This window comes from Pristiophorus japonicus, chromosome 3, assembly GCF_044704955.1.
Source record: "Pristiophorus japonicus isolate sPriJap1 chromosome 3, sPriJap1.hap1, whole genome shotgun sequence".
NCBI classification, from domain to species: domain Eukaryota; kingdom Metazoa; phylum Chordata; class Chondrichthyes; family Pristiophoridae; genus Pristiophorus; species Pristiophorus japonicus.
The window spans coordinates 79298596-79326337 of NC_091979.1; the positions used below are offsets into that span (position 1 = coordinate 79298596).

A 27742-nucleotide genomic window follows, 5' to 3' on the forward strand; every position below is an offset into this window, starting at 1 on the left:
AATTTTGGGGTAAAATATTGGGGCCGAAATTGCCCCGTTTGAGGGCAGTAACCTTTACCGCCCGGGCCGCAAGTTAAGCCCCCCCCCCCCCCCCCCGCAGCATGCAATTGGGCTTTGCACCCCTCAAACGAGGCGGCGTGCTGTCACAGGTGCTCTACCTTATTGGAGGGGCGCTCTCGGGGCATCAGCGCCTTGTAGTGCTGACATGGTACAACGCCCCTTCTTCACTTAAAGGGGAGGGCTGCAATACATTCTGCAGGCCGTTTGGTGCGACCACTGGGCCACAAGGGACACGCTCAACCGGGCCAGTGGCCCGGCACCCAAAAAGGAGTATATCATATATTAATATATATTATATATTCAAGGAAACAAGGGATGTGGGGATAGTGCAGAAAAGTGGAGTTGAGGTAGAAGATCAGCCATGATCTCATTGAATTGCGAAGTAGCTCGAGGGGCCGAATGGCCTACTCCTGCTCCTAATTCTTATGTTCTTATCTTATGTTTAATGTTAATTAAATTACATTTACATTGATGGTGCTTGCACTGTTGCTTCCTGATGTGTGGGTCTCATACATCCATCAGTAAACACAGTGTAAAATTGTTGATCCACTAAGTAGACAAGTTTTTATTGGGTTTAAAAAAAAAAATGCTCTGAGCTTTTGGGCACTGCCACCTGGTGAGATCCACTTGTCAGGAGGAGCAGTCTTTGGCGGGGCCCTCACAGGCTCCAAAACCCTGAGGACGTCTGCCAAAAGTGTTACAGCAGGGAAGTGAGCAGCTTGCCTCTATCTCTGCTACAGAGGTTGCACATTGTAGAAGCATGCGGAAACGAGGAAAAAAAACACAATCGTAGATGCACTAGGGTATGTACACGGGTATTTGACAAAATGTTAATGTTAAGCTTCAGTTTTATTTCTGACGGACATTAATTTATTTCTTTGCACTATCTTCCCATTTTTTTGTCTGCTACCTGGGAAGTGGCTTTGTCACTTGAAGTGGAGGGGGAGGGCGGGGAGGATGTTGGTACAAGTTAAGTAAATCGGACCATTATGAGGCCATCTCAGATAGCAATGTGCGCCGTTGCTGGTGCCATCTCCACATCAGGTTCCTCCTCCTCCGAAGAGCATGTGAGCTTTGCGCCTTGCTCCTCCTGAGCTCCAGTCCTCGCTGCTGTACTATCATTGTTTATTGCACAACATGCAACGATGATTCTGGAGACCCTGGCTGGTGTATACTGAAGGGCTCCTCCAGAACTGTCAAGGCAACTGAAGCAATCTTCATCATGCCAATTGCTTGCTCTATGACACATTTGGTGAACATGTGGCTGTCATTATAGTGCGCCTTGGCTTCATTGCTTGGCCTCCTCAAGGGTGTCGCAACCATCTCTTCAGTGGATAGCCCTTGTCCCCTAGCAGACAGCCGGTAAGTCTATTTGGAGGTGCAAAGAGCTGAGGGAGGGTGGAGTGGCGTAGCACGAAAGAGTCATGGCAGGTGCCAGGGAATCTGGCATGCACATGCATGATCTTTTTATGGTGGCAGACGAGCTGCACATTGAGGGAGTTGAAACCCTTGAGGTTGACAAACACTCCTGGGTGATGAGTGGGTGCCTTCATGGCCACATGTGTGCAGTCGATGACACCCTGCACCTGTGGAAAGCCAGCCAGAGCTGTCAAGCCGAGCGCCCACTTAGTAACACTGGCTTCATCAGTGGCAAAATGTACATAATTGGCTGACTTGTCAAACATGGCATCGGTCACCCTGATGCACTTGTGGGTGGCCGACTGCGAGATCCTGGAAATGTCTACTGCAGATTCCTGGAAAGAGCCTGAGGCGAAGAAGTTGAGGGTGGTGGTGTCTTTGACAGCCACTGGTAAGGCATGTCCACCAGGACCTCTGGACAGCAGGTCTTGTTCCAGCAAGCTCCAAATTTCTGCCACAACCTGGCACAGTAGCCTGAACCTCCTGAATCACTGCTGTTCAGTCAAGTCCAGGAAGCTCATCTTTTGCCTCTATATATTGTGTTGGGGGTATCGCCTCTGTGGTGCTGACCCCCTCCTGTGGAGCATGACGTCGTTGAGGAGACGGCTGCTGTTGTGGTTGCTGCTGTTGCTGGTGTTGAGGATACTGCTGTTGTGGCTGTTGCTGGTGGTATGGCTGCTGTTGTTGGTACTGGGTTTCAGCTTGGTCCAATCCTGACATACAAGGTGAGACAGCATAAGCGGCACCCATACTAATCTAATAAATGGCAAGTAAAGTGGAGATCAGAGGCACAATACTTCAATGTACTGAGAGTAACTAGCAATGTGGTGACAGTGGCTTCCAAGGTTGCAGAAATGACCTGCAAACTCCTGGCAGCTAAATCCCTGCACAAAATGGTGTCAGCCAGAGCAAGAAAGCAGGTATAAGATGTGTATATTTATGTGCTTGTTCCAGCTGTCACTTAATGAACTTGCACAATAGCCACTGAAACTCTTTTGAGTTTACCTGTGAAAACATAAAACATTAAACGGTGCCACCCGACCTGGGTGACACTCCAGACATTTACAAGGCCCTTTTTTTTTTTTTTCCCCCCTTTTTTTTTTGTGTTTTTCTTTTTTTGTTTTTTTTTTTTTGGGCACTAAATTCACAATTTTCCCCAGTGCCCCCTATAAAAGGGAAGGGGACACTAAAAACACCGGCAATTAAAACAAATTAAACTTTAAAACGTAAAATCAAATTAAAATTTGGTTGCCGGGCGTGATATAGCCACTGAACTTCCACCTTCCCTTCACAGGTGAGGTTCCCGAGGTGCATGAATCCTGTGCGCAACCAGTTAAAGCCCACACCTGACAATAAGGCATTTTAGGGTCTCTAAATGAGCACTTAAGTACCTCAATGAGGCTGCCTGCCTCTCCCAAGTGGGTCTGTGGCACTCCTCAAAAGTCGCCTGAGTTAAATGCGGAAGTTGGCAGGATGTCAGCGAGTTCCCGATGTGCTGCCAATTTCCGCGCTTTTAACTGTTGACCCAACCCCAAACCTGCACGCTATCCGATGCGAAAATTACAGCCCAGGAGTTAATGACAAATTTCTTCAGTTCACAGTCCACATAATTGAACACTTTTAATGGAAAAAAGGTTGTCTTCACTGTAGGAAAAATAGAAATAGGACAATGTCCATTATATTGCAACTTGATTCCAAATATTCTTGTGATCTTCAGTTAGGAATCCTCAGACAGTGCCAATATTAGGGTGATGTGGGTTAAAAAATAGCATTCTCTTGAATTGTCATACATCGCTACACTCGAAGGGGTTTTGATTTTCTTGACAAAGCAGAAAAACAGACATTGTTAACTATGTTTCTATTGTATGTGTGCTTATGAACTAATTCTTAAAACACAAACGCATTTAAACAGATTGGGGCTTATACTTGCTCCTCTTGGCGTTAATGGGGCTGTAACGGCCTCAAAATAGGATCGGTAGCCGACGAAGAGACATGCACCATTTTGAAAGGGGCCTACTACTGAGCACCTAAAGTGCTCACCTGTTTCAGGTGGTCGGACCCCGATTGCCATTTTGGGTTGGAACTGGTCAGGGCTAATGCCTGCATGCTCTGACAAGGATAGAAACAGCCGAAGAGGCCCAGCAAAGGTAAATTTGGAATTATTTTTGCAGAAGTACTCCTGGGCCCCACAAAAGCTGCTGCCAATCCAGGACCCCCCCACCCACCTTGCAGTTACCTAGCTGTTGGTCGGGATGGCCCAAAAATGGGCAATCTTAATCTGATGAGCTGTATCGGGACGCCCGTTTGGCGCTGCACAGCTCATTACCCCAATGTAAATTTGGCATATTGCGTATCTATCTATTAAGGGTACATTGCTCATTGTTTTCAAAAACAGAAGGGTGATTACATTGCATCACAGAAGAATCAAATGTGAAATCTTGATCATGTCCACAACCAGTAGAAGTAAATTTTACTCTCACGTGGACCGAATACTACTTAGGTGAGCAAACATCTCAGTCTCCATCTTCCACTCATTCCATTTTCTACCATGCAGAACTGACTAAAGTGCCGCAAATATTATATTCTCCAACACTAATGGGCTTCTCTTTGATGAGCACAGAATTCACAAAAATGGACACTTTTGTATAGTACTGCCTCATTATCATTGCTGTCTTCTAAATAATTGCTTTTCTAATAATCAGAAGTGTTATGAGTATTAACTGCATAATTGTTATTTTTTTCAAAATTCTCAGATAAATTCACATAAAAATTATTGGGATTATTTTCTATTCTTGTAATCTAATTTTAGACCTCACTGAATTCATGAAAAGGTTAACCACAAAGGTTTTGAAAGGCCAACAAAAAATTGAGGCATGGCAACTTGAAATAACAAAGAGTGTAAGAGTGGAGAATCTGCATTCTACGACCAGTGAAGATTTGTTAACACTGTACTTTGAAACCGCTAAAAATGGACGTGGAATTGTGACTGCCGTTAAAATAACACCTGAAGACAGTGCCGCTGTTGTTTCTTTTGAAAATTCTGACGGTAATATTTGCATATTAAAAATATAGACCATTTAAACTGATTTGTTTCTAAATCATATTTCTACAACATAATGTTCTTATTTTATTTACAGTTCTGGATATCATTCTGGCTAAAACACACATTATTGATAAAACACCAATCCATGTCTATCCCTACTACAACTCATTGGGTTCAGCTTTATATGGGAACAAAAGACCAGTTGTGAAAATGCCAGATCCCTTCACAGTTGATATTGATCCCTACATCCTGCAGTTTCTTAAAAACGATAAAAGGCGAATTGCAGAAATCAAAGACAAAATGGCAGTACACTTCTGTGACATTGCATTGCCAGAATCGGTCCAATCAAACTCGATCAAGATATCTCCAACTTTTTCAAGACATGAGGGCTCATTAGAAAAACTTGCAAAGAACTGGAAAAGAAAAGCTTCAAGCAGTTTAACTCCTATCCTGTCAAAGTACAAAGCTTTTGAAAATGATGTGAATCAACAAATCTGGGAATTAATTCAGGGAGATCTTGATCAATATTTGAACCAAAATGTTGCTGTTATACCAGACATTTCAAAGGGAAAGGTGATATTGTCTGGAGAATGTGACAGTCTAGATACTCTACAACGAGCATTCAAATCATTTAGGGATGGTGCCATTGAAAAATTGGACCGGGAAAAGCAAAGTGTTACTGAAACCGTGTCTATTGGCCCTGCTGTATATAATCTATTATTGAGTGATGGTCTTGAAACGCATATGTCCAAACAGTTTCCAAACCTCAGCATGAAATATAACTCAACCACAGGATATATGACATTACATGGTTTGCCGTCAGATGTTTATGTTGCCAAAAGTAATATATTGGAAGGAGTTGTTCAAAAGAAACAAAAGCGAGCTGATATGAACCCTCATCTTATTAGTTTTCTACAAAGAGTAGACAAAAATGAAGTTTCCTGCTGCTTGTTCACATCAAATGGAATTAGTGCTGTGTATGACATTCAGGATAACTGTGTTTTGCTGACCGGAAATACAGATAGTTCTTTATGTGCAGCAGAAAAACAAATCAAAACACATCTCAATTTCAAGTATATTGAGATAGAAGATCTAAGTGTCATCAGAAAGAGTGAATGGACACAACTAAAAGACAAATTGGACACACGGCTAAATTTCTCCAGTAAACAGGTTGAAATTGAAGAAATTCCTCTGGATGGACTTGTGCAGCTTATTGTCTCTGGCTTTTCTGGTGCTGTCATGGAAGTGTTTGAAATGCTTAAGGATTTTGTCAAGAAAAACACAATCATTCAAAAAAATGTTTCATTTAAATCTGATGGAGTCCTGCAGTTTTTGATGACTGTTAAGAAAATTGACATTTTCCAAGCACCACCAATGGGCGTGAAAATAAAAGTTAATAACATGACAAATGGTGCAATTGTTTTGATATCTGGCCCCCAAGAGACTGTCTGTCAAGTGGAGAATTTACTATCTGATGCTGTTTCCACAGTAGTTTGTTCAGTCTTGAAAATTACTAAACCAGGCACAAAGAAGATTTTCAAAGAAAAAGAAGATGTATATGTTACTGCGGCAATGCATAAATTTAATTGTGTTCTAAGATCTATTGAACATGGTGTCTCTGGAGGTAGTGGTGAATTGGACCAGGCTCACTGTAAAGTACAATTGCCTGATGGGCCTTTAGTTGCTGTTTATAGAGGAGACCTGTGCAAGTCTCGTGTTGATGTGGTTGTCAATGCATCAAATGAAGATCTGAAGCACATTGGAGGCCTAGCAGGAGCACTATTAGAAGCAGCTGGTCCAGTGTTGCAAAATGAATGTAATAGGATTGTTGACAATCAAGGATCCTGTATGCCTGGTAATGTAGTTATTACTGATGCTGGTAACCTACCATGTTCCAAAGTGATCCATGCAGTTGGTCCAAGATGGATGAATACTGATGCAGACACAGCTAAGAAATGCTTAGGAAGGGCGGTGAAGCGAAGTCTATGCCTCGCAGAGTCCCATAATTTTACGTCTATAGCAATCCCTGCTATTAGTTCAGGAATATTTGGATTTCCATTGCCTTTGTGTGCAGAAATAATTGTCAGATCAATCAGAGAACACTATATGGATTCACGTGGAGGCAGTACCTTGAAAGAAATCCACTTGGTAAACTGCGATGAAAAAACTGTTCGAGCAGTTTCAGATGCTGTTGAGAAAATATTAGGTGAATTTTTAAGTAGTTCGCCTGTGCAGCCAGAAAAGTCTGACTTTTGCCGCATGATAAATAGAAGAAGCATAAATTGTCTGCATAAAGCCCAAACAAAAGAAGGTCTAATCATCAGTGTTGTCAAAGGAAATATTAAAGATGTAACAGTAAGTCTTCGCTGTATCTCATTTATTTGAGTACCCTGTAATTCCCCAAAAAATTTTTATCTTTTTAATATAATTGATTTTCTATTTCCAGGCTGCTGTCATTGTAAATGCCATTGGAAAGGATCTAGATCTTAACAAGGGTGCAGTTTCCCGAGCAATATTACAGAAAGCTGGCCCACTGCTCCAACAGTTACTGTGGAATGAAAAGCAAAGTAAAAAACATGCTACAGGGAGGATTTATGAAACAAAAGGATGTAATCTTGACTGTGATGAAGTGTTTCACGTTGTTGCTCCTCAGTGGGATGGAGGAACTGGAGATGCGGAAAAGGTAATATACATTCTAATGTCATTGTCAATGCAGCAATTTATGGTTTTGAATAATTATACTATTGGATAGAAACACTTGGTGTGAAATTACTTTCCAGCTGTTACAAAAGATAATCGAGGACTGTCTGAATCACACAGAAGCATTACAGCTGGTTTCCATTGCATTCCCAGCAATTGGAACAGGAAACTTGTGTTTTCCGAAGAATCTTGTTGCAACAATGATGTTTGAGGAAGTTCTAAAGTTCAGTAGTAAGAGAGATACTAAGTATCTTAAGAATGTTCACTTCGTGGTGCATCCTGAAGATAGTTCTACTGTTCAGGTATGGATCCATTATTGATGAGCTTTATTTTCACGTCTGCTCCATCAGTAACTTATTTCTAGTACCCTGTAACACGAAATGTTGATCCTCAAAATTGATGACGAATGTCTCTGTTCTTTAAGGTAACAAAAATATACTTTAAAGTGAAAATATTTAAACATTAATTATACTGAATAATTTTAACTTAAGCAGTTTGATTTGATTAAGCTACTTTTTTTGTTGATTTTGCTTCGTAATTTTCTTACAAATATCAGTTTGATAGCCAGAATGGCTAGTGCACTGGTGATCTTCTAGGTTATGCATTTTTGGAACTCGACATAAGAACATAAGAAATAGGAGCAGGAGTAGGCATTACGGCCCCTCGAGCCTGCTCCGCCATTTAATACGATCATGGACTCAGGTCCACTTCCCCGCCCGCTGCCCATAACCCCTTATCAGTTAAGAAACTGTCTATCTCTGTCTTAAGTTTATTCAATGACCCAGCTTCTACAGCTCTCTGAGGCAGCGAATTCCACAGATTTACAACCCTGCGTGAAGAAATTCCTCCTCATCTCAGTTTTAAATGGGCGACCCCTTATTCTAAGATTATGCCCCCTAGTTCTAGTCTCACCTATCAATGGAAACATCCTCTCTGCACCCAACTTGTCAATCCCCCTCATAATCTTCTACGAATCGATAAGATCACCTCTCATTCTTCTAAATTCCAATGATTAAGAAGCCCAACCTATTCAACCTTTCCTCATAAGTCAATCCCCTTATCTCCGGAATCAACCTAGCGAACCTTCTCTGAACTGCCTCCAAAGCAAGTATATCCTTTCTTAAATATGGAAACCAAACTGTATGCAGTATTCCAGGTGCGGTCTCACCAATACCATGTGTAACGGTAGCAAGACTTCCTTGCTTTTATACTCCGTCCCCTTTGCAATAAAGTCAAGATTCCATTGGCCTTCCTGATCACTTGCTGTACCTGCATACTAACCTTTTATGTTTCATGCACCAGGTCCCGTTGTATTGCAGCACTTGGCAATTTTTATCCATTTAACTAATAACTTGCTCTTTGATTTTTTTTCTGTCAAAGTGCATAACCTCACACTTTCCAACATTCTACTCCATCTGCTAATTTTTTGCCCGCTCACTTAGCCTGTCTATGTCCTTTTGCAGATTTTTTGTGTCGTTCTCACATATTGCTTTTTCTCCCATCTTTTTATCGTCAGCAAACTTGGCTACGTTACACCCGATCCCTTCATCCAAGTCATTAATATAGATTGTAAATATTGTGTTCCTAACACAGATGAGACTGCACACAAGGAGGTTAAAGTAACAATGACCTCAGTCTTTATTAAGACACTCCAGAGTGAGGAACAGGCCTTAGGGGCCGGCTTATATACAGTGCTCCCAAGGGATGCTGGGATCCCTTGGGACTTCAGAGGATGCGCTCCCTGGTGGCAGAACATGGGAGTGCATGCTTTACAGATACACAACACCACTATTTACAAGGTGAGGCGGTCGGGAACCTTTCTTTCCCTGGTGGACCGCCTCGGTACAAATGTCTGTTCTGGTGTGTTGGTTGTGCCCTCGCTGAGCTGGCGTGTTGTTGGCCCTGCAGGGCTGCTGGGTGAGCCTGGCCTTGCTGGGCTGTTGGGTGTGATGGGTTCGATTTCCTGGTCCGGGGTGGTGTCGTTGATCCTTTGGGTGTGTGTTGTGGGCTCGAAAAAGGTGGTGTCTGCTGTGGGTTGTTCAGGGCAGTCTGTGAACCGCAGCCTCGTTTGGTCCAGGTGCTTTCTGCAAATTTGTCCATTGTCTAGTTTGACCACAAATACCCTATTCCCTTCTTTAGCTATCAATGTGCCCGCGATCCACTTGTCCATTGTTTAGCACATACACAGGGTCATTCAGATCAATTTCCCGTGACACAGTGGCGCGGCCATCGTTTACATATTGTTGCTGCCGCCTGCTCCCTTATCAAGCAGGTTGGGGTGAACCAGCGAGAGTCTGGTTGTAAGTGTCCTTTTCATGAGTAGCTCAGCCGGGGGCACCCCTGTGAGCGAGTGGGGTCTCGTGCGGTAGCTGAGCAATACTTGGGACAGGCAGGTTTGGAGTGAGCCTTCTGTGACTCGTTTGAGGCTCTATTTGATTGTTTGTACTGCCCGCTCTGCTTGCCCATTGGAGGCTGGTTTAAATGGGGCCAGGGTGATATGTTTGATCCCATTGCGGGTCATGAATTCTTTAAATTCGGCACTGGTGAAACATGGCCCGTTGTCACTGACCAGTATGTCAGGCAGGCCGTGGGTGGCAAACATGGCCCTCAGGCTTTCAATGGTGGCGGTGCTTCCCAACATTATTTCACATTCAATCCATTTTGAAAAAGCATCCACCACCACCAGGAACATTTTACCGAGAAACGGGCCCACATAGTCTACATGGATCCTCGACCATGGTCTGGAGGGCCAGGACCACAAACTTAATGGTGCCTCTCTGGGCATGTTGCTCAACTGAGCGCACATGCTGCATTGCCGTAAACAGGACTCTAAGTCAGAGTCAGTACCAGGCTACCACACATGGGATCTGGCTATTGCTTTCCTCATTACTATACCCGGGTGTGTGCTGTGGAGATCCGAGATGAACGTCTCCCTGCCCTTTTTGGGTAGCTCTACGCAGTTACTCCACAACAGGCAGTCTGCCTGAATGGACAGCTCGTCCTTTCGCCACTGGAACGGCTTGATTAGCTCTTGCATTTCAACGGGGATGCTGGCCCAGCTCCCATGCAGTACACAGTTTTATACTAGGGACAGCAGAGGATCTTGGCTGGTCCAAGTCCTAATCTGGCGGGCCATGACAGGTGATTTATCATTTTCAAACGCTTCCATGACCATCAGGTCTGCGGGCTGCGCCACCATCAACAAGTTTGCAGGCTGCGCCATTTCCACCCCCGTGGTGGGCATTGGTAGCCATCTGAGAACATCCGCACAGTTCTCGGTGCCTGGCCTGTGGCGGATGGTATAGTTATATGCTGATAGCACGAGTGCCCACCTTTGTATGCGGGCTGAGGCATTAGTATTTATCCCCTTGTTTTCAGCGAACAGGGATATGAGGGGCTTGTGATCAGTTTCCAGCTCAAATTTGACGCCAAACAGGTACCGATGCATTTTCTTTACCCCGAACACGCACGCTAATGCCTTTTTCTGAATCATGCTGTCGGCCCTCTCGGCCTTAGACAAGCTCTTGGAGGCATAGGCGACAGGTTGCGACTTCCCCGCAACATTAGCTTGTTGTAATACACTCACTGCTCTGTACGACGACGCATCACATGTTAGCACAAGTCTTTTACACGGGTTATACAATACAAGCAGCTTGTTGGAGCATAAAATGTTTCTGGCTTTCTCAAAAGCAATTACTTGGTTTTATCCCCATACCCAGTTCTCACCTTTATGCAATAACTCATGCAGGGGCGCTAAATGGGTGTTTAACCCCGGTAGAAAGTTACCAAAATAGTTGAGGAGTCCCAGGAACGAACGCAGCTCCGTGACGTTCTGTGGCCTGGGCGCGTTCCTGATAGCCTCTGTCTTGCTGTTTGTGGGCCGAATGCCGTCCGCCGCGATCTTTCTCCCCAAAAACTCTACTTCTGTTGCCATGAAGACGCATTTTGACCTCTTCAGCCGCAGCCCTACGCGATCCAGTCGCTGGAGGACCTCCTCCAGGTTTTGTAGGTGCTCGACGATGTCCCGACCCGTGACCAATATGTCGTCCTGAAAAACCACCGTGCGTGGTACCGACTTGAGTAGGCTCTCCATGTTTCTCTAGAAGATCACTGCAGCTGACCGAATTCTAAACGGGCATCTGTTGTAGATGAATAGTCCCTTGTGCATGTTGATGCAGGTAAAGCCCTTTGAAGACTCCTCCAGCTCCTGCGTCATGCAGGCCGAAGTCAGGTCGAGCTTAGTGCACGTCTTGCCTCCTGCCAGCGTTGCAAATAGATCGTCTCCCTTAGGTAGCTGGTATTGGTCCTTTAGCGAGAAACGAATAATAGTTACTTTATAATTGCAAATCCTGACCGTGCCATCACGTTTGAGCACTGGAACAAGCGGGCTGGCCCACTCGCTGAACTCCACTGGGGAGATGATGCCCTCGTGTTGCAACCTGTCCAGCTCAATTTCCACTCTCTCCCTCATCATGTGAGGCACCACTTGCGCCTTGTGGTGGATGGGTCATGCCTCTGGGACCAAGTGGATCCGCACCTTCGTCCCGGAAAAGTTTCCAATGCCTGGCTCAAAATGGGAAGAAAATTTGTTAAGAACCTGGGTACATGAGGCCTCATCGACATGTGATAGCGTCGGATGTCATCCCAGTTCCAGCGAATTTTGCCCAGCCAGCTCCTTCCAAGCAGTGTGGGGCCATCGCCCGGGACAATCCAGAGTGGCAGAACATAATAAGAACATAAGAATTAGGAACAGGAGTAGGCCATCTAGCCCCTCGAGCCTGCTCCGCCATTCAACAAGATCATGGCTGATCTGGCCGTGGACACAGCTCCACTTACCCGCCCGCTCCCCATAACCCTTAATTCCCTTATTGGTTAAAAATCTATCTATCTGTGATTTGAATACATTCAATGAGCTAGCCTCAACTGCTTCCTTGGGCAGAGAATGCCACAGATTAATAACCCTCTGGGAGAAGAAGTTCCTTTTCAACTCGGTTTTAAATTGGCTCCCCCGTATTTTGAGGCTAAGCCCCCTAGTTCTAGTCTCCCCGATCAGTGGAAACAAACTCTCTGCCTCTATCTTGTCTATCCCTTTCATTATTTTAAATGTTTCTATAAGATCACCCCTCATCCTTCTGAACTCCAACGAGTAAAGACCCACTCTACTCAATCTATCATCATCTCCGGAATCAGCCTAGTGAATCATCTCTGTACCCCCTCCAAAGCTAGTAAATCCTTCCTTAAGTAAGGTGACCAGAACTGCACGCAGTACTCCAGGTGTGGCCTCACCAATACTCTATACAGTTGCAGAAGGACCTCTCTGCTTTTGTACTCCATCCCTCTCGCAATGAAGGCCAACATTCCATTCGCCTTCCTGATTACCTGTTACACCTGCAAACTAACTTTTTGGGATTCATGCACAAGGACCCCAGGTCCCTCTGCACCGCAGCATGTTGTAATTTCTCCCCATTCAAATAATATTCCCTTTTACTGTTTTTTTTCCCCAAGATGGATGACCTCACACTTTCCGACATTGTATTCCATCTGCCAAACCGTAGCCCATTCACTTAACCTATCTAAATCTCTTTGCAGCCTCTCTGTGTCCTCTACACAACCCGCTTTCCCACTAATCTTTGTGTCATCTGCAAATTTTGTTACACTACACTCTGTGGGAGAGCGATAGTGATAGGGGATTCAATGGTGAGGGGAATAGATAGGCGTTTCTGCGGCCGCAACCGAGACTCCAGGATGGTATGTTGCCTCCCTGGTGCAAGGGTCAAGGATGTCTCGGAGCGGGTGCAGGACATTCTGAAAAGGGAGGGAGAACAGCCAGTTGTCGTGGTGCACATTGGTACCAACGACATAGTTAAAAAAAAGGGATGAGGTCCTATGAAACGAATTTTAGGAGCTAGGAGCTAAATTAAAAAGTAGGACCTCAAAAGTAGTAATCTCGGGATTGCTACCAGTGCCACGTGCTAGTCAGAGTAGGAATCGCAGGATAGCGCAGATGAATACGTGGCTTGAGCAGTGGTGCAGCAGGAAGGGATTCAAATTCCTGGGGCATTGGAACCGGTTCTGGGGGAGGTGGGACCAGTACAAACCGGACGGTCTGCACCTGGGCAGGACCGGAACCAATGTCCTAGGGGGAGTGTTTGCTAGTGCTGTTGGGGAGGAGTTAAACTAATATGGCAGGGGGATGGGAACCAATGCAGGGAGACAGAGGGAGACAAAAAGGAGGCAAAAGCAAAAGACAGAAAGGAGATGAGGAAAAGTGGAGGGCAGAGAAACCCAAGGCAAAGAACAAAAAGGGCCATTGTACAGCAAAATTCTAAAAGGACAAAGGGTGTTAAAAAAACAAGCCTGAAGGCTTTGTGTCTTAATGCAAGGAGTATCCGCAATAAGGTGGATGAATTAACTGTGCAAATAGTTAACAAATATGATGTGATTGGGATTACAGAGACGTGGCATCAGGATGATCAGGGCTGGGAACTCAACATCCAGGGGTAATAAACATTCAGGAAGGATAGAATAAAAGGAAAAGGAGGTGGGGTAGCATTGCTGGTTAAAGAGGAGATTAATGCAATAGTTAGGAAAGACATTAGCTTGGATGATGTGGAATCTATATGGGTAGAGCTGCAGAACACCAAAGGGAAAAAAATGTTAGTGGGAGTTGTGTACAGACCTCCAAACAGTAGTAGTGATGTTGGAGAGGGTATCAAACAGGAAATTAGGGGTGCAGCAGTTATAATGGGTGACTTTAATATGCACATAGATTGGGCGACCTAAACTGGAAGCAATACGGTGGAGGAGGATTTCCTGGAGTGCATAAGGGATGGTTTTCGAGACCAATATGTCGAGGAACCAACTAGGGGGGAGGTCATCTTAGACTGGATGTTGTGTAATGAGTGAGGATTAATTAGTAATCTCATTGTGCGAGGCTACTTGGGGAAGAGTGACCATAATATGGTGGAATTCTGCAATGGGATGGAGAATGAAACAGTTAATTCAGAGACCATGGTCCAGAACTTAAAGAAGGGTAACTTTGAAGGTATGAGGCATGAATTGGCTAGGATAGATTGGTGAATGATACTTAAGGGGTTGACTGTGGATGGGCAATGGCAGACATTTAGAGACCGCATGGATGAACTACAACAATTGTACATTCCTGTCTGGCGTAAAAATAAAAAAGGGAAGGTGGCTCAACCGTGGCTATCAAGGGAAATCAGGGATAGTATTAAAGCCAAGGAAGTGGCATACAAATTGGCCAGAAATAGCAGCGAACCCGGGGACTGGGAGAAATTTAGAACTCAGCAGAGGAGGACAAAGGGTTTGATTAGGGCAGGGAAAATGGAGTACGAGAAGAAGCTTGCAGGGAACATTAAGGCGGATTGCAAAAGTTTCTATAGGTATGTAAAGAGAAAAAGGTTAGTAAAGACAAACATAGGTCCCCTGCAGTCAGAATCAGGGGAAGTCATAACGGGGAACAAAGAAATGGCAGACCAATTGAACAAGTACTTTGGTTCGGTATTCACTAAGGAGGACACAAACAACCTTCCGGATATAAAAGGGGTCAGAGGGTCGAGTAAGGAGGAGGAACTGAGGGAAATCTTTATTAGTCGGGAAATTGTGTTGGGGAAATTGATGGGATTGAAGGCCGATAAATCCCCAGGGCCTGATGGACTGCATCCCAGAGTACTTAAGGAGATGGCCTTGGAAATAGCGGATGCATTGACAGTCATTTTCCAACATTCCATTGACTCTGGATCAGTTCCTATGGAGTGGAGGGTAGCCAATGTAACCCCACTTTTTAAAAAAGGAGGGAGAGAGAAAACAGGGAATTATAGACCGGTCAGCCTGACCTCAATAGTGGGTAAAATGATGGAATCAATTATTGAGGATGTCATAGCAGTGAATTTGGAAAATGGTGACATGATAGGTCCAAGTCAGCATGGATTTGTGAAAGGGAAATCATGCTTGACAAACCTTCTGGAATTTTTTGAGGATGTTTCCAGTAAAGTGGACAAGGGAGAACCAGTTGATGTGGTATATTTGGACTTTCAGAAGGCTTTCGACAAGGTCCCACACAAGAGATTAATGTGCAAAGTTAAAGCACATGGGATTGGGGGTAGTGTGCTGACGTGGATTGAGAACTGGTTGTCAGACAGGAAGCAAAGAGTAGGAGTAAATGGGTACTTTTCAGAATGGCAGGCAGTGACTAGTGTGGTACCGCAAGGTTCTGTGCTGGGGCCCCAGCTGTTTACATTGTACATTAATGATTTAGACGAGGAGATTAAATGTAGTATCTCCAAATATGCGGATGACACTAAGTTGGGTGGCAGTGTGAGCTGCGAGGAGGATGCTATGAGGCTGCAGAGTGTCTTGGATAGGTTAGGTGAGTGGGCAAATGCATGGTAGATGAAGTATAATGTGGATAAATGTGAGGTTATCCACTTTGGTGGTAAAAATAGAGAGATAGACAATTATCTGAATGGTGACAGATTAGGAAAAGGGGAGGTGCAACGAGACCTGGGTGTCATGGTACATCAGTCATTGAAGGTTGGCATGCAGGTACAGCAGGCGGTTAAGAAAGCAAATGGCATGTTGGCCTTCATAGCGAGGGGATTTGAGTACAGGGGCAGGGAGGTGTTGCTACAGTTGTACAGGGCCTTGGTGAGGCCACACCTGGAGTATTGTGTACAGTTTTGGTCTCCTAACTTGAGGAAGGACATTCTTGCTTTTGAGGGAATGCAGCAAAGATTCACCAGACTGATTCCCGGGATGGTGGGACTGACCTATCAAGAAAGATTGGATCAACTGGGCTTGTATTCACTGGAGTTCAGAAGAATGAGAGGGGACCTCATAGAAACGTTTAAAATTCTGATGGGTTTAGACAGGTTAGATGCAGGAAGAATGTTCCCAATGTTGGGGAAGTCCAGAACCAGGGGTCACAGTCTAAGAATAAGGGGTAAGCCATTTAGGACCGAGATGAGGAGAAACTTCTTCACCTAGAGAGTGGTGAACCTGTGGAATTCTCTACCACAGAAAGTAGTTAAGGCCAATTCACTAAATATATTCAAAAGGGAGTTAGATGAAGACCTTACTACTCGGGGGATCAAGGGGTATGGCGAGAAAGCAGGAAGGGGGTACTGAAGTTGCATGTTCAGCCATGAACTCATTGAATGGCGGTGCAGGCTAGAAGGGCTGAATGGCCTACTCCTGCACCTATTTTCTATGTTTCTATGTCCCCTCTTCCAGGTCATCTATGTATATTGTAAACAGTTGTGGTCCCAGCACCGATCCCTGTGGCACACCACTAACCACCGATTTCCAACCCGAAAAGAACCCATTTATCCCGACTCTCTGCTTTCTGTTAGCCAGCCAATTCTCTATCCATGCTAATACATTTTCACTGACCCCGCGTACCTTTATCTTCTGCAGTAATCTTTTGTGTGGCACCTTATCGAATGCCTTTTGAAAATCTAAATACACCACATCCATCGGTACACCTCTATCCACCATGCTCGTTATATCCTCAAAGAATTCCAGTAAATTAGTTAAACATGATTTCCCCTTCATGAATCCATGCTGCGTCTGCTTGATTGCACTATTCCTATCTCGATGTCCTGCTATTTCTTCCTTAATAGTTTCAAGCATTTTCCCCACTACAGATGTTAAACTAACTGGCCTATAGTTACCTGCCTTTTGTCTGACTCCTTTTTTAAACAGAGGCGTTACATTAGCTGCTTTCCAATCCGCTGGTACCTCCCCAGAGTGCAGAGAATTTTGGTAGATTGTAACGATTGCATCTGCTATAATTTCCGCAATTTCTTTTAATACCCTGGGATGCATTTTATCAGGACCAGGGGACTTGTCTACCTTGAGTCCCATTAGCCTCAAGGCAGTTCGTGCACTGTGCCCTTGTAGGTGACCCTGACCATGGCGCTGCCCAGGACAGTGATAAGCTCTTTGGTGTACGTTCTCAGTTTCGTGTGGATGGGGCTCAGGGCTGGTCTGAGTGTCTTGTTGCACCACAGTCTCTGAAACATCTTGTTACTCATGGTGGATTGGCTAGCACCAGTGTCCAGTTCCATGGCTACGGATAAGCCATTCAATTTTACATTTAGCATTATAGATGGATGTTTCGTCGAAAATGTTTGCACCTCATGTACGTCAGCATCTGCCTCCTCTCTCTCAGGCTCGAAATTGTTTTGATCCACCATGGACCAATCGTCCTGTGCCATGTGGTGGTTAGCAGGTTTTGCAGAGCTTGCAGTTCATCTGCAAGCTCGTTGGAGGTGCCCCATTGTTCCACAGCTCTTGCAAACATACTCTTTGAAGCGGCATGAATAGGCGGAATGGAAGCCTCCACAACGCCAACAAGGTGTTAATTGCCTTGCATTCATCCTTTGTTGCGGACTCTGTCTCACCTGGGTTACCTGAGACCTGCTGGCAGTTGCAGACTCGTGGTTTCTGCCCTGTACATTTCTGCTCGCAAACACAGTTCCAGTTAATTTATGAACATTGCTAGCACTTGTGTGCTGAGAGATTTGTTTGGTGTTATCACTGGTGGACATAAACGCCTGTGCTATCGCAATGGCCTTGCCTAAGGGTCGGTGTCTCTACAGTCAAAAGTTTTCGCAGGATGGTCTCGTGGCCAATGCCTAGTACAAAAAAGTTTCTGAGCATTTGCTCCAGGTTGCCATCAAACTCTCATTATCCTGCAAGTCGCCTTAGCTCGGCGACGTAGCTCGCCACTTCCTGACCTTCAGGTCACTGGCACGTGTAGAACCGATATCTCGCCATCAGCACGCTCTCCCTCGGGTTAAGATGCTCCCGAACCAGTGTACAAAGCTCCACATACGACTTATCTGTGGGTTTCAGCGGAGCCAGAAGATTCTTCATGAGGCTGTAGGTCGGTGCCCCGCAGACTGTGAGGAGGACCGCTCTCCTTTTTGCAGCGCTTCCTTCTCCGTCTAGCTCGTTGGCTACAAAGTACTGGTCTAGCTGTTCGACATAGGCTTCCCAGTCCTCACCCTCCGAGTGCTTCTCCAGGATGCCCACAGTATGCTGCATCTTTGCGTTGGATTCGTATACTCATCACCAGTTATTGTGTTCCTAACACAGATGAGACTGCATACAGAGAGGTTAAAGTAACAGTGACCTCAGTCTTTATTAAGACATTCCAGAGTAAGGAACAGGCCTTAGGGGGCCGGCTTATATACAGTGTTCCCAAGGGATGCTGAGATCCCTTGGGACTTCAGGGGATGCACTCCCTGGTGGCGGAACATGGGAGTGCATGCTTTACAGATACACAACAGTAAATAGTTGGGGTCCCAGCACTGATCCCTCCAGCACCCCACTAGTTACTGATTGCCAACCCGAGAATGAAACATTTATCCCGACTCTCTGTTCTCTGTTAGTTAGCCAATCCTCTAACCATGCTAATATATTACCCCCAACCCTGTGAACTTTTATCTTGTGCAGTATCCCTTTATGTGGCACCTTGTCAAATGCCTTCTGGAAGTCCAAATACACCATATCCACTGGTTCCCCTTTATTCACCCTGTTCGTTACATTCTCAAAGAATTCCAGCAGATTTGTCAAACATGACTTCCTCTTCATAAATCCATACTGGTTCTGCCTGACCGAATTTTGCTTTTCCAAATGACCTGCTACTGCTTCTTTAATAATGGACTCCAACATTTTCCCAACCACAGATGTTAGGCTAACTGGTCTATAGTTTCCTGCTTTTAGTCTGCCTCCTTTTTTAAGTAAGGGTGTTACATTTCCAGTTTTCCAATCTGCTGGGACCTCCCAGAATCCAGGGAATTTTGATAAATTACAACCAATGCATCCACTATCCCTGCTGCTACTTCTCAAGACCCTAGGATGCAAGCCATTAGGTCCAGGGGATTTATCTGTCTTTAGTCCCATTATCTTACTGAGTACCACCTCCTTAGTGATTGTGATTTTGTTAAGTTCCTCAACCCTATAGCCCCTTGACTATCCACTGTTAGGATATTTTTAGTGTCCTCTACCGTAAAGACTGATACAAAATATTTGTTCGGAGGTTTTGCCATCTCCATGTTCCTCATTACTAATTCCCTGGTTTTGTCCTCTAAGGGACCAACATTTACTTTAGCCACTCTTTTCCTCTCTCATTTACGTGTAGAAACTCTTTATCTGTTTTTATATTTTGTGCTAGTTTACTTTCATAGTCTACCTTACCGTAATCATTTTTTTAGTCCTCCTTTGCTGGCTTTTAAAAGCTTCCCAATCTTCTGTCCTCCCACTAGTTTTGGCCACTTTGTATGCTCTTGTTTTTAATTGAATACTATCCTTTATTTCTTTAGTTAGCCACGGATGACTATCTTTTCTTTTGCACTCTTTCCTCCTCACTGGAATATATTTTTCTTGAGAGTTATGAAATATCTCCTTAAGTGTACACCACTGTTCATCAACCGTCCTACACTTTAATCGATTTTCCCAGTCCACTTCATCCAATTCTGCCCTCATACCTTCATAGTCTCCTTTATTTAAGCTTAGTACACTGGTTAGAGATCCAACTTTCTCACCCTCCATCTGAATTTGAAATTCAACCATGCTATGATCACTCATTCCAAGGGGATCCTTTACTAGGAGATTGTTTATTAATCCTGTCTCATTACACCGGACCAATCTAAGATAGCCTGCCCCTGGTTGGCTCCGTTACCTATTGTTCAAGGAACCCATCCCTTCTGCACTCTATGAACTCCTCCTCAAGGCTCCCCTGGCCAATTTAATTTGTCCAATCAATATGGAGGTTAAAATCACCCATGATTATTGCTGTTCCCTTTTTACAAGCCCCCATTATTTCTTGGTTTATCTCCAACCAACTGAGTTGCTACTGTTAGGGGGCCTATAGACTACACCCACCAGTCATTTTATTCCCCTTATTATTCCTTATCTCCACCCAAACTGTTTCAACATCCTGATCATTTGAGCCAATATCGTTTCTCAGTATTGCATTGATTCCATCCTTTATCAACCGAGCTACACCACCTCCTTTTCCTTTCTATCTGTCCTTCCGAATTGCCAAATACCCCAGAATATTTAGTTCCCAGTCCTGGTTACCTTGCAACCATGTCTCTGTAATGGCTATCAGATCATACCCATTTGTATCTATTTGTGCCGTCAATCATCTATTTTGTTACGAATGGTACGTGCATTTAGACAAAGAGCTTTGACATTTTTAAATCTTTTTTTCTTGCTTGTTTCCTCTGTCCTTCAAATTCATTTTTTTCATTTTTGCTTTCTAATTCCAGCTTTACTCCCCTCCCTACTGAATCTATTCTCTGGTTACCATCAACCTGCCAAGCTAATTTAAACCCCCCTCAACTGCACTAGCAACCGCCCCCCCCCCGGCGAGAATATTGGTCCCGGCTCTGTTGAGATGAGACCCGTCCAGCTTGTACAGGTCCCACTTCCCCCAGAAGCAGTCCCAATGCCTCAGGAAACCAAAGCCCTCCCCCCTGCACCATCTCTCCAGCCACGCATTCATCTGCTCTATCCTCCTATTTCTGTACTCACTAGCTCGTGGCATCAAGAGTAATCTGGAGATTAGTACCTTTTTGAGGTCCTGCTTTTTAATCTCTCTCCTAGCTCCCTAAACTCTGCCTGCAGGACCTCTTCCCGCTTTCTACCTATGTTATTGGTCCCGATAGGGTCCACGGCCTCTGGCTGTTCACCCTCTCCCCCCAAAATGCCCTACACTCTGCAGTGTTGTTGATTCATTTACCATTATTTTGGGCATCTTCAAAGTCTTTGATACAATGCACTCTGCAAAAGCTAGATTTCTGCCAAATAAACTGGCTGCTTTGTAAGGAGCTCCCCGGCACTCTTTTTTTTCTTTCTGCAGCTTTATTCTGTTTCTACATCAGTGACCCTCTCCATTCATCGTTCAGAACTCTATTGATGATGACTCCACTCATTTATTGGCTTCTTTCAGATTGCATGCTGTCATTTTATCATTCCTCTTGGACTCGGCTTTGATCTTCATTCATTCCAAACAATGAAAATCTTGTTTCTTCCAAATTGCTGTTTCTTTCGTGTCTAACTAACAGCAAATATCTATTACCTTTGATGGATCCAAGGCTAATCTTCCTTCATCTGTTTACATTCTTGGTCATGCTAGCTCTTCTCATCTCATTCTATTTCTTCTTTGATGCCAATTACATCTTTTCCCCTCAACAATTCTCTACAAAGCTTGAGACCTGACCTAAACCTTGGGTACTGTTCCATATCTGGGGAGACACTTCCAAAACTTTAATTGCTCTCCTGGACAGAATGCAAAATAAAACCTTGTCTGATGGGCAGTCCCGGTCTTACTTCTAGAATATAAGAAAAGTCAATGAAAAAGGTCATTTGACACATCTATTATGCCTAACTCTTACATTATAGCATCCAGGGTGCCTTTGAATGCCACTGATGGTTTTGTCTCTACTAACTTTCAAATGCTGTGACCAAAATTGAATATAATACACCTGAGTGTGATCTAGGCATTGAAAGTCATGAATGTACCATCAATCCAGTTCCTTCCTGAGACTCCCATAGAATTCAGTTCTATTCATTGTATGCTTATAATGCACATTTTTGACCAATGTGGTATACTTCATATTTTTTCAGTATTATATTTGACTTGCTATTTGAATGATGAATTGCATAACTGATCTAAATATTCTATAAACCTTTTGCCTCGTCCTTTGACTCGAATGTTATTTCAGGAAATACGATAACTTTTTATGATGTCCATCATTCATAGTCAGTTATTGCCATTTATTGCAAATGACAATAATGCAAGCACCGATCCTATGGGACTTGATGCAACACCTCCCACCAGTCTGACAATACCTTTCTGACAAGTACTCTGTGTTCCCTATTTTTTTAACCAATCTGTTATGCAGTTTCATGTTGTACCCTGGATTCTTGTAGTTTTTAGTTTAATTGGAAGTCTTCATGTGGGATTTTGAACATCTGGAAGCCCAAATAATGTGTATTTTAGTGACTTCAGTATCTATCTTATCTGTCACATCCTCATAGGAGTCAAGGAGATTTGTAAGATAGGATCTTCCTCTTCTGAATCTATGCTGGCCGTTTCTTAAGTTATTGTTAGACAGCTACTCCTGAACACTACTCTTTAAAATTGTACCTATTATTGTTGTTAGGTTTGGGTAGTTTGTATTTACCAGAGTCAGATTTGCCCCCTCCCCTTTTGAATAAAGGCTCAAAGTTTAATTGCTTTCATTCCTGCAGAATTCTGCCAATACCCAATGATTTCTTCAGGATAATGGGTAGTACCCCTCAAATTTCCTTCCCAGTCTCCTTTAGGGCTCTAGGATGTATGCCAGCCAACTCATGGGATTTGTTACCCATAAACCAATAACTTATTAAGTACCACTGCCATATTTACTTCAAAATCGTCTAGAATCTTGAGTATTGCACAAAAATTGGACAGCAAATTTGTGTATTTCTTTGATTATTTTCAGAAATATTAATATTTTAACTCTTATCTTAAGTTTCTATGCCATTTATCTAGTAGAATTCTAACTTGTTCTCGAGCTAATCTTTTACTGCAATGATATTGGAAGAATGCTTGCATTTTTGTTAGCATGTTTTACTATCTCATCTCTTGAGCTATTTTTTAGATCTCTGCCATCTCTTTTAAGCTGTTCCAGAATATTCCTCTTGAGTTCTTCCCCTTTTTTATTGTTTATTTGTAAATTTTCTTTTTATTTTAATTGTCTTATATATCTATGTTGGAAACTAAGATCCCAAAATTCCTGGGTCCCAAGCGGGGCAGTCGGACCAGAATTTGGGGCGGGACTTGATTCTGCCATGTCTCTGCCATTTTTTTACATTTTCAAATTCTTCCAGTGGTGAGGAGCTGGTGCTTCTTGCTTCCCTCTATGTGGACATCATCATAAAATGCGGAACTAGGAAAATTATATCTCCCATCAGACATCCCCCTTTCCCCAGCTCTGTCTCGCTTGCCCCCAATGTAAAGTATGCCTGCTTGATGCAAATTCAATTGTGTGTCAGTATCAGATTAGCTTCCTAGATTTCCATTTTATCCTGAATATATACAGCTACCCTTTCCTCTCTCCAGTTTTTTTTGTCTTTGCTGAATATCCCTTATATATTGAATTTACTTCTATCTTGTATCTCAGCTTGGGTAGTTGGTAGCACTTTGTCTTCTATGCCAGAAGAAGTTTGTGGGTTCAAGTCCCACATCAAGACTTCAGCATGTAATCTTGACTAGCACTCCAGTGCATTACTGAGGGAATGATGTATTATTGGATGTGTTATCCTTCAGGTGACAACTTCCTATTCTGGTGGATGTTGAAGATCTAATGCACAAGTTGATGAACTCCAAGGAGTCATAGAAGGAGGCCATTTGGCCCATTGTGTCAGTGCCGGCTCTTTGAAATAGCTATCCAATTAGTCCTACTCTCCTGCTCTTTCCCCATAGCCCTGCAAATTTCTCCTTTACATGTATACATCCAGTTCCCTTTTGAAAGTTACTACTGAATCTGCTTCAGGTAGTATTCTTTCAGGTAGTGCATTCAAGATCGTGGTTGGGAACAATACTCCTTCAAACAATATCATTGAAACAAAGGCAGATATTTATGAGATAATGTTGGTGCACAATAGCTGGTGATTTTTGCTATATAACAACAATCACTGTCCTCCAAAATAAATGTATTAAGTAAAGCACTGAAAGGTTTTGTCAATGTGATGAGGTGCTTTATTGTGATATGGCACTATATTAAAGGCTAGCATTTCTATTTTCTTTATCTTTTGTGTTGAGCACTATTTCTCTAATCACTGCAACATAATTTCCTGCTGCTGTATATACCTTATTCTTAAAGAAAAAAGAAAATGTTACATTTATATAGCGCCTTTCACTATCACCCGATGTTCTAAAGCGCTTTACAGGCAATGAAATACTTTTGAAGTATGTTGTAATGTAGGATTCCGCACAACAAGCCTCCACAAACAGCAATGTGATAATGACGACATAATTGTTTTTTTTTGTGATGTTGATTGATATTGGCTAGGACAGTGGGCATAATTCCCCAGCTCCTTTTTGAAATAGTGCCATGGAATCTTTAACGTCCACCTGAAAGAGCAGACGGGGCCTCAGTTTAACGTCTCATCAGAAAAATGGCACCTCTGACAGTGCAGCACTCCTCAGTACAGGTACTGCACTGGAATGTCAGCCTAGATTTTTGTGCTCAAGTCTCTCGAGTGGGACTTGAACCCACAATCTTCTGATTCAGAGGCAAGGGTGCTACCAGCTGAGCTACAGCTGAACCACTGCTTGTTTAAATTTATGAATGCTGCTGTGGTTAGTGCTTCTTCGAATCTCCCCTCTTATTTCTACCGACCTTGAAGTATACTTTCCTGCATGTTTTCCTCGTCCCTGTAACTTCAAGGCTCATCACGGTCTCCAGACCTCAAAACTGTGGCGTTCCTTACTTCTCTTAGTTTTCCCTTACTACAGATTTTAAAACCAAAACGTGGCATCATGTAATCAGTTCTTAATTCATGTAGTCTTCTCTCCTGCTTGTTTACTCACTTAACAATAACAACTTCACTTTTAAAATTAATTAATTGGATGGAAAAATCCTGTGGGACATTCTGAAGATCTGATAAAGTACTTGATGAATCATATTTATTTCTGTGGTTTCTTGCCTTACTTTAAAAAAAAATGCTGGTTCTCGATCATGTAGCAGTATTTGAGAAATTTTTGTAAGATTTTGGTTTATAGTAAAATCAAAGTTATCATTAAGAGAACATAAGAACATAAGAAATAGGAGTAGGCCAGTTGGCCCCTCGAGCCTGCTCCGCCATTCAATAAGATCATGGCTGATCTGATCATGGACTCAGCTTCACTTCTCTGTCCGCTCCCCATAACCTTTATCTCTCAAAAATCTGTCTATCTCCAACTTAAATACTTAAATATATTCAATGACCCAGCCTCCACAGCTCTCTCGGGCAGAGAATTCCATATATTTACAACCCTCTGAGAGAAGAAATTTCTCCTCATCTCAGTTTTAAATGGGCAGCCCCTTATTCTAAGACTATGTCCTCTAGTTTTAGTTTCTTCTATGTGGAAATATTCTCTCTGCATACATCTTGTCGAGCTCCCTCATTATGTTATATGTTTCAATAAAATCACCTCTCATTCTTCTGAACTCCAATGTGTATAGGCCCAACCTACTCAACCTATCCTCATAAGTCAACCCCCTCAACTCCGGAATCAACTTAGTAAACTTTCTCTGAACTGCCTCCAATGCAAGTATGTCCTTCCTTAAATACGGAGACCAAAACTGTACGCAGTACTCCAGTTGTGGCCTCACCATTACCCTGTAAGTTGTAGCAGGACAAATCTTCTAGAATTTTTTGAGGATGTAACTAATAGTGTGGACAAGTGAGAACCAGTGGATGTGGTGTATTTGGACTTTCAAAAGGCTATTGGCAAGGTCCCACACAAGAGATTAGTGTGCAAAATTAAAGCACGTGGTATTGGGGGTAATGTATTGACGTGGATAGAGAACTGGTTGGCAGACAGGAAGCAAAGAGTATGAATAAACGGGTCCTTTTTAGAATGGCAGGCAGTTACTAGTGGGGTACCACAAGGTTCAGTGCTTGGACCCCAGCTATTTACAATATACATTAATGATTTGGACAAAGGAATTGAATGTAATATCTCCAAGTTTGCAGATGACACTAAGCTGGGTGCCGCTGTGAGGAGGATACTAAGAGGCTGCAGGGTGACTTGGACAGGTTAGGTGAATGGGCACATGCATGGCAGATGCAGTATAATGTGGATAAATGTGAGGTTATCCACTTTGGTGGCAAAAACAGGAAGGCAGATTATTATCTGAATGGTGATAGATTAGCAAAAGGGGAGGTGCAACGAGACCTTGGTGTCATGGTACATCAGTCATTGAAAGTGGGCATACATGTTCAGCAGGCAATAAAGAAAGCAAATGGCATGCTGGCCTTCATAGCGAGGGGATTTGTGTATAGTAGCAGGGAGGTCTTACTGCAGTTGTACAGGGCCTTGGTGAGACCACACCTTGAGTATTGTGTGCAGTTTTGGTCTCCTAATCTGAGGAAGGACATGCTTGCGATTGAGGGAGTGCAGAGAAGGTTCACCAGACTGATTCCCAGGATGGCAGGATTGACATATGAGGAAAGACTGGATCAGCTAGGCTTATACTCACTGGAACTTAGAAGAATGAGAGAGGATCTCATAGAAACGTATACAATTCTGACGAGACTGGACAGATGCAGGAAGAATGTTCCCGATGTTGGGGAAGTCCAGAACCCGGGGTCACAGTCTAAGGATAAGGGGTAAGCCATTTAGGACCGAGATGAGGAGAAACTTCTTCACTCAGAGAATTGTGAACATGTGGAATTCTCTACCACAGAAAGTTGTTGAGGCTAGTTCGTTAGATATATTCAAAAGGCAGTTCGATGTTGCCCTTACGGCTAAAGGGATCAAGGGGTAAGCAGAGAAAGCAGGAATGGGGTACTGAAGTTGCATGATCAACCATGATCATATTGAATGGTGGTGCAGGCTCGAAGGGCCGAATGGCCTACTCCTGCACCTATTTTCTATGTTTCTTTGCTTTTATACTCTATCCCCTTGCAATAAAAGCCAACATTCCATTTGCCTTCCTGATTACTTGCTGTACCTGCATACTGACCTTTTGTGTTTCATGCACAAGGACCCCCAGGTCTCTCTCTACTGCAACATTTTGCAATTTTTCTCCATTTAAATTATAATTTGCTTTTCTATTATTTCTGCCAAAGTGGATAACCTCACATTTTACCACATTATACTCCATCTGCCAAATTTTTGTCCACTCACTTAGCCTGTCTATATCCCTTTGCAGATTTTTTGTGTCCTCCTCACAATTTGCTTTCCCACCCATCTTTGTATCATCAGCAAACTTGGCTACATTACACAGTCCCTTCATCCATGTCATTAATATAGATTGTAAATAGTTGAGGACACAGCACCGATCCCTGCGGCACCCCACTAGTCACTGTTTGCCAACTGGAAAATGACCCATTTATCCCACCTCTCTGGCTAACTAACAGAAAACAATCATCTATCCATGCTAATATATTACCCCCAACCTTGTGAACTTTTATCTTGTGCAGTAACCTCTTATGTGGCATCTTATCGAATGCCTTCTGGAAATCCAAATACACCACATTTACTGGTTCCCCCTTATCCACCCTGCTCGTTACATCCTCAAAGAACTCCAGTAAATTTGTCAAACATGATTTCTCTTTCATAAAACCATGCTGACTCTGCTTGATTGAATTATGCTTTTCAAAATGTCCCGCTACTGCTTCCTTAATAATGGACTCCAGCATTTTCCACTGACAGATGTTCGGGTAACTGGTCTATAGTTTCCTGCTTTTTATCTGAGGAACTCTTTTTAAAAAAAAAAGGAGGAAGAC

The 27742-nt window shown here is 43.4% G+C and overlaps 1 protein-coding gene across 3 annotated transcripts in view; it reads left to right on the forward strand.

Annotated features, from left to right (window-relative positions):
- parp14rs1 (poly(ADP-ribose) polymerase family member 14-related sequence 1) overlaps positions 1-27742 on the forward strand; it is an 87623-nt gene that overhangs the window by 23972 nt on the left and 35909 nt on the right. For 2 of the 3 annotated variants that reach the window (XM_070875479.1, XM_070875480.1), the window contains 4 exons: positions 4289-4525; positions 4617-6877; positions 6969-7205; positions 7303-7524. In XM_070875479.1, the coding sequence (XP_070731580.1) occupies positions 4289-4525; positions 4617-6877; positions 6969-7205; positions 7303-7524 (2957 nt within the window). The remainder of the gene's footprint in view (positions 1-4288; positions 4526-4616; positions 6878-6968; positions 7206-7302; positions 7525-27742) is intronic. The other variant, XM_070875481.1, reaches the window with a different exon arrangement.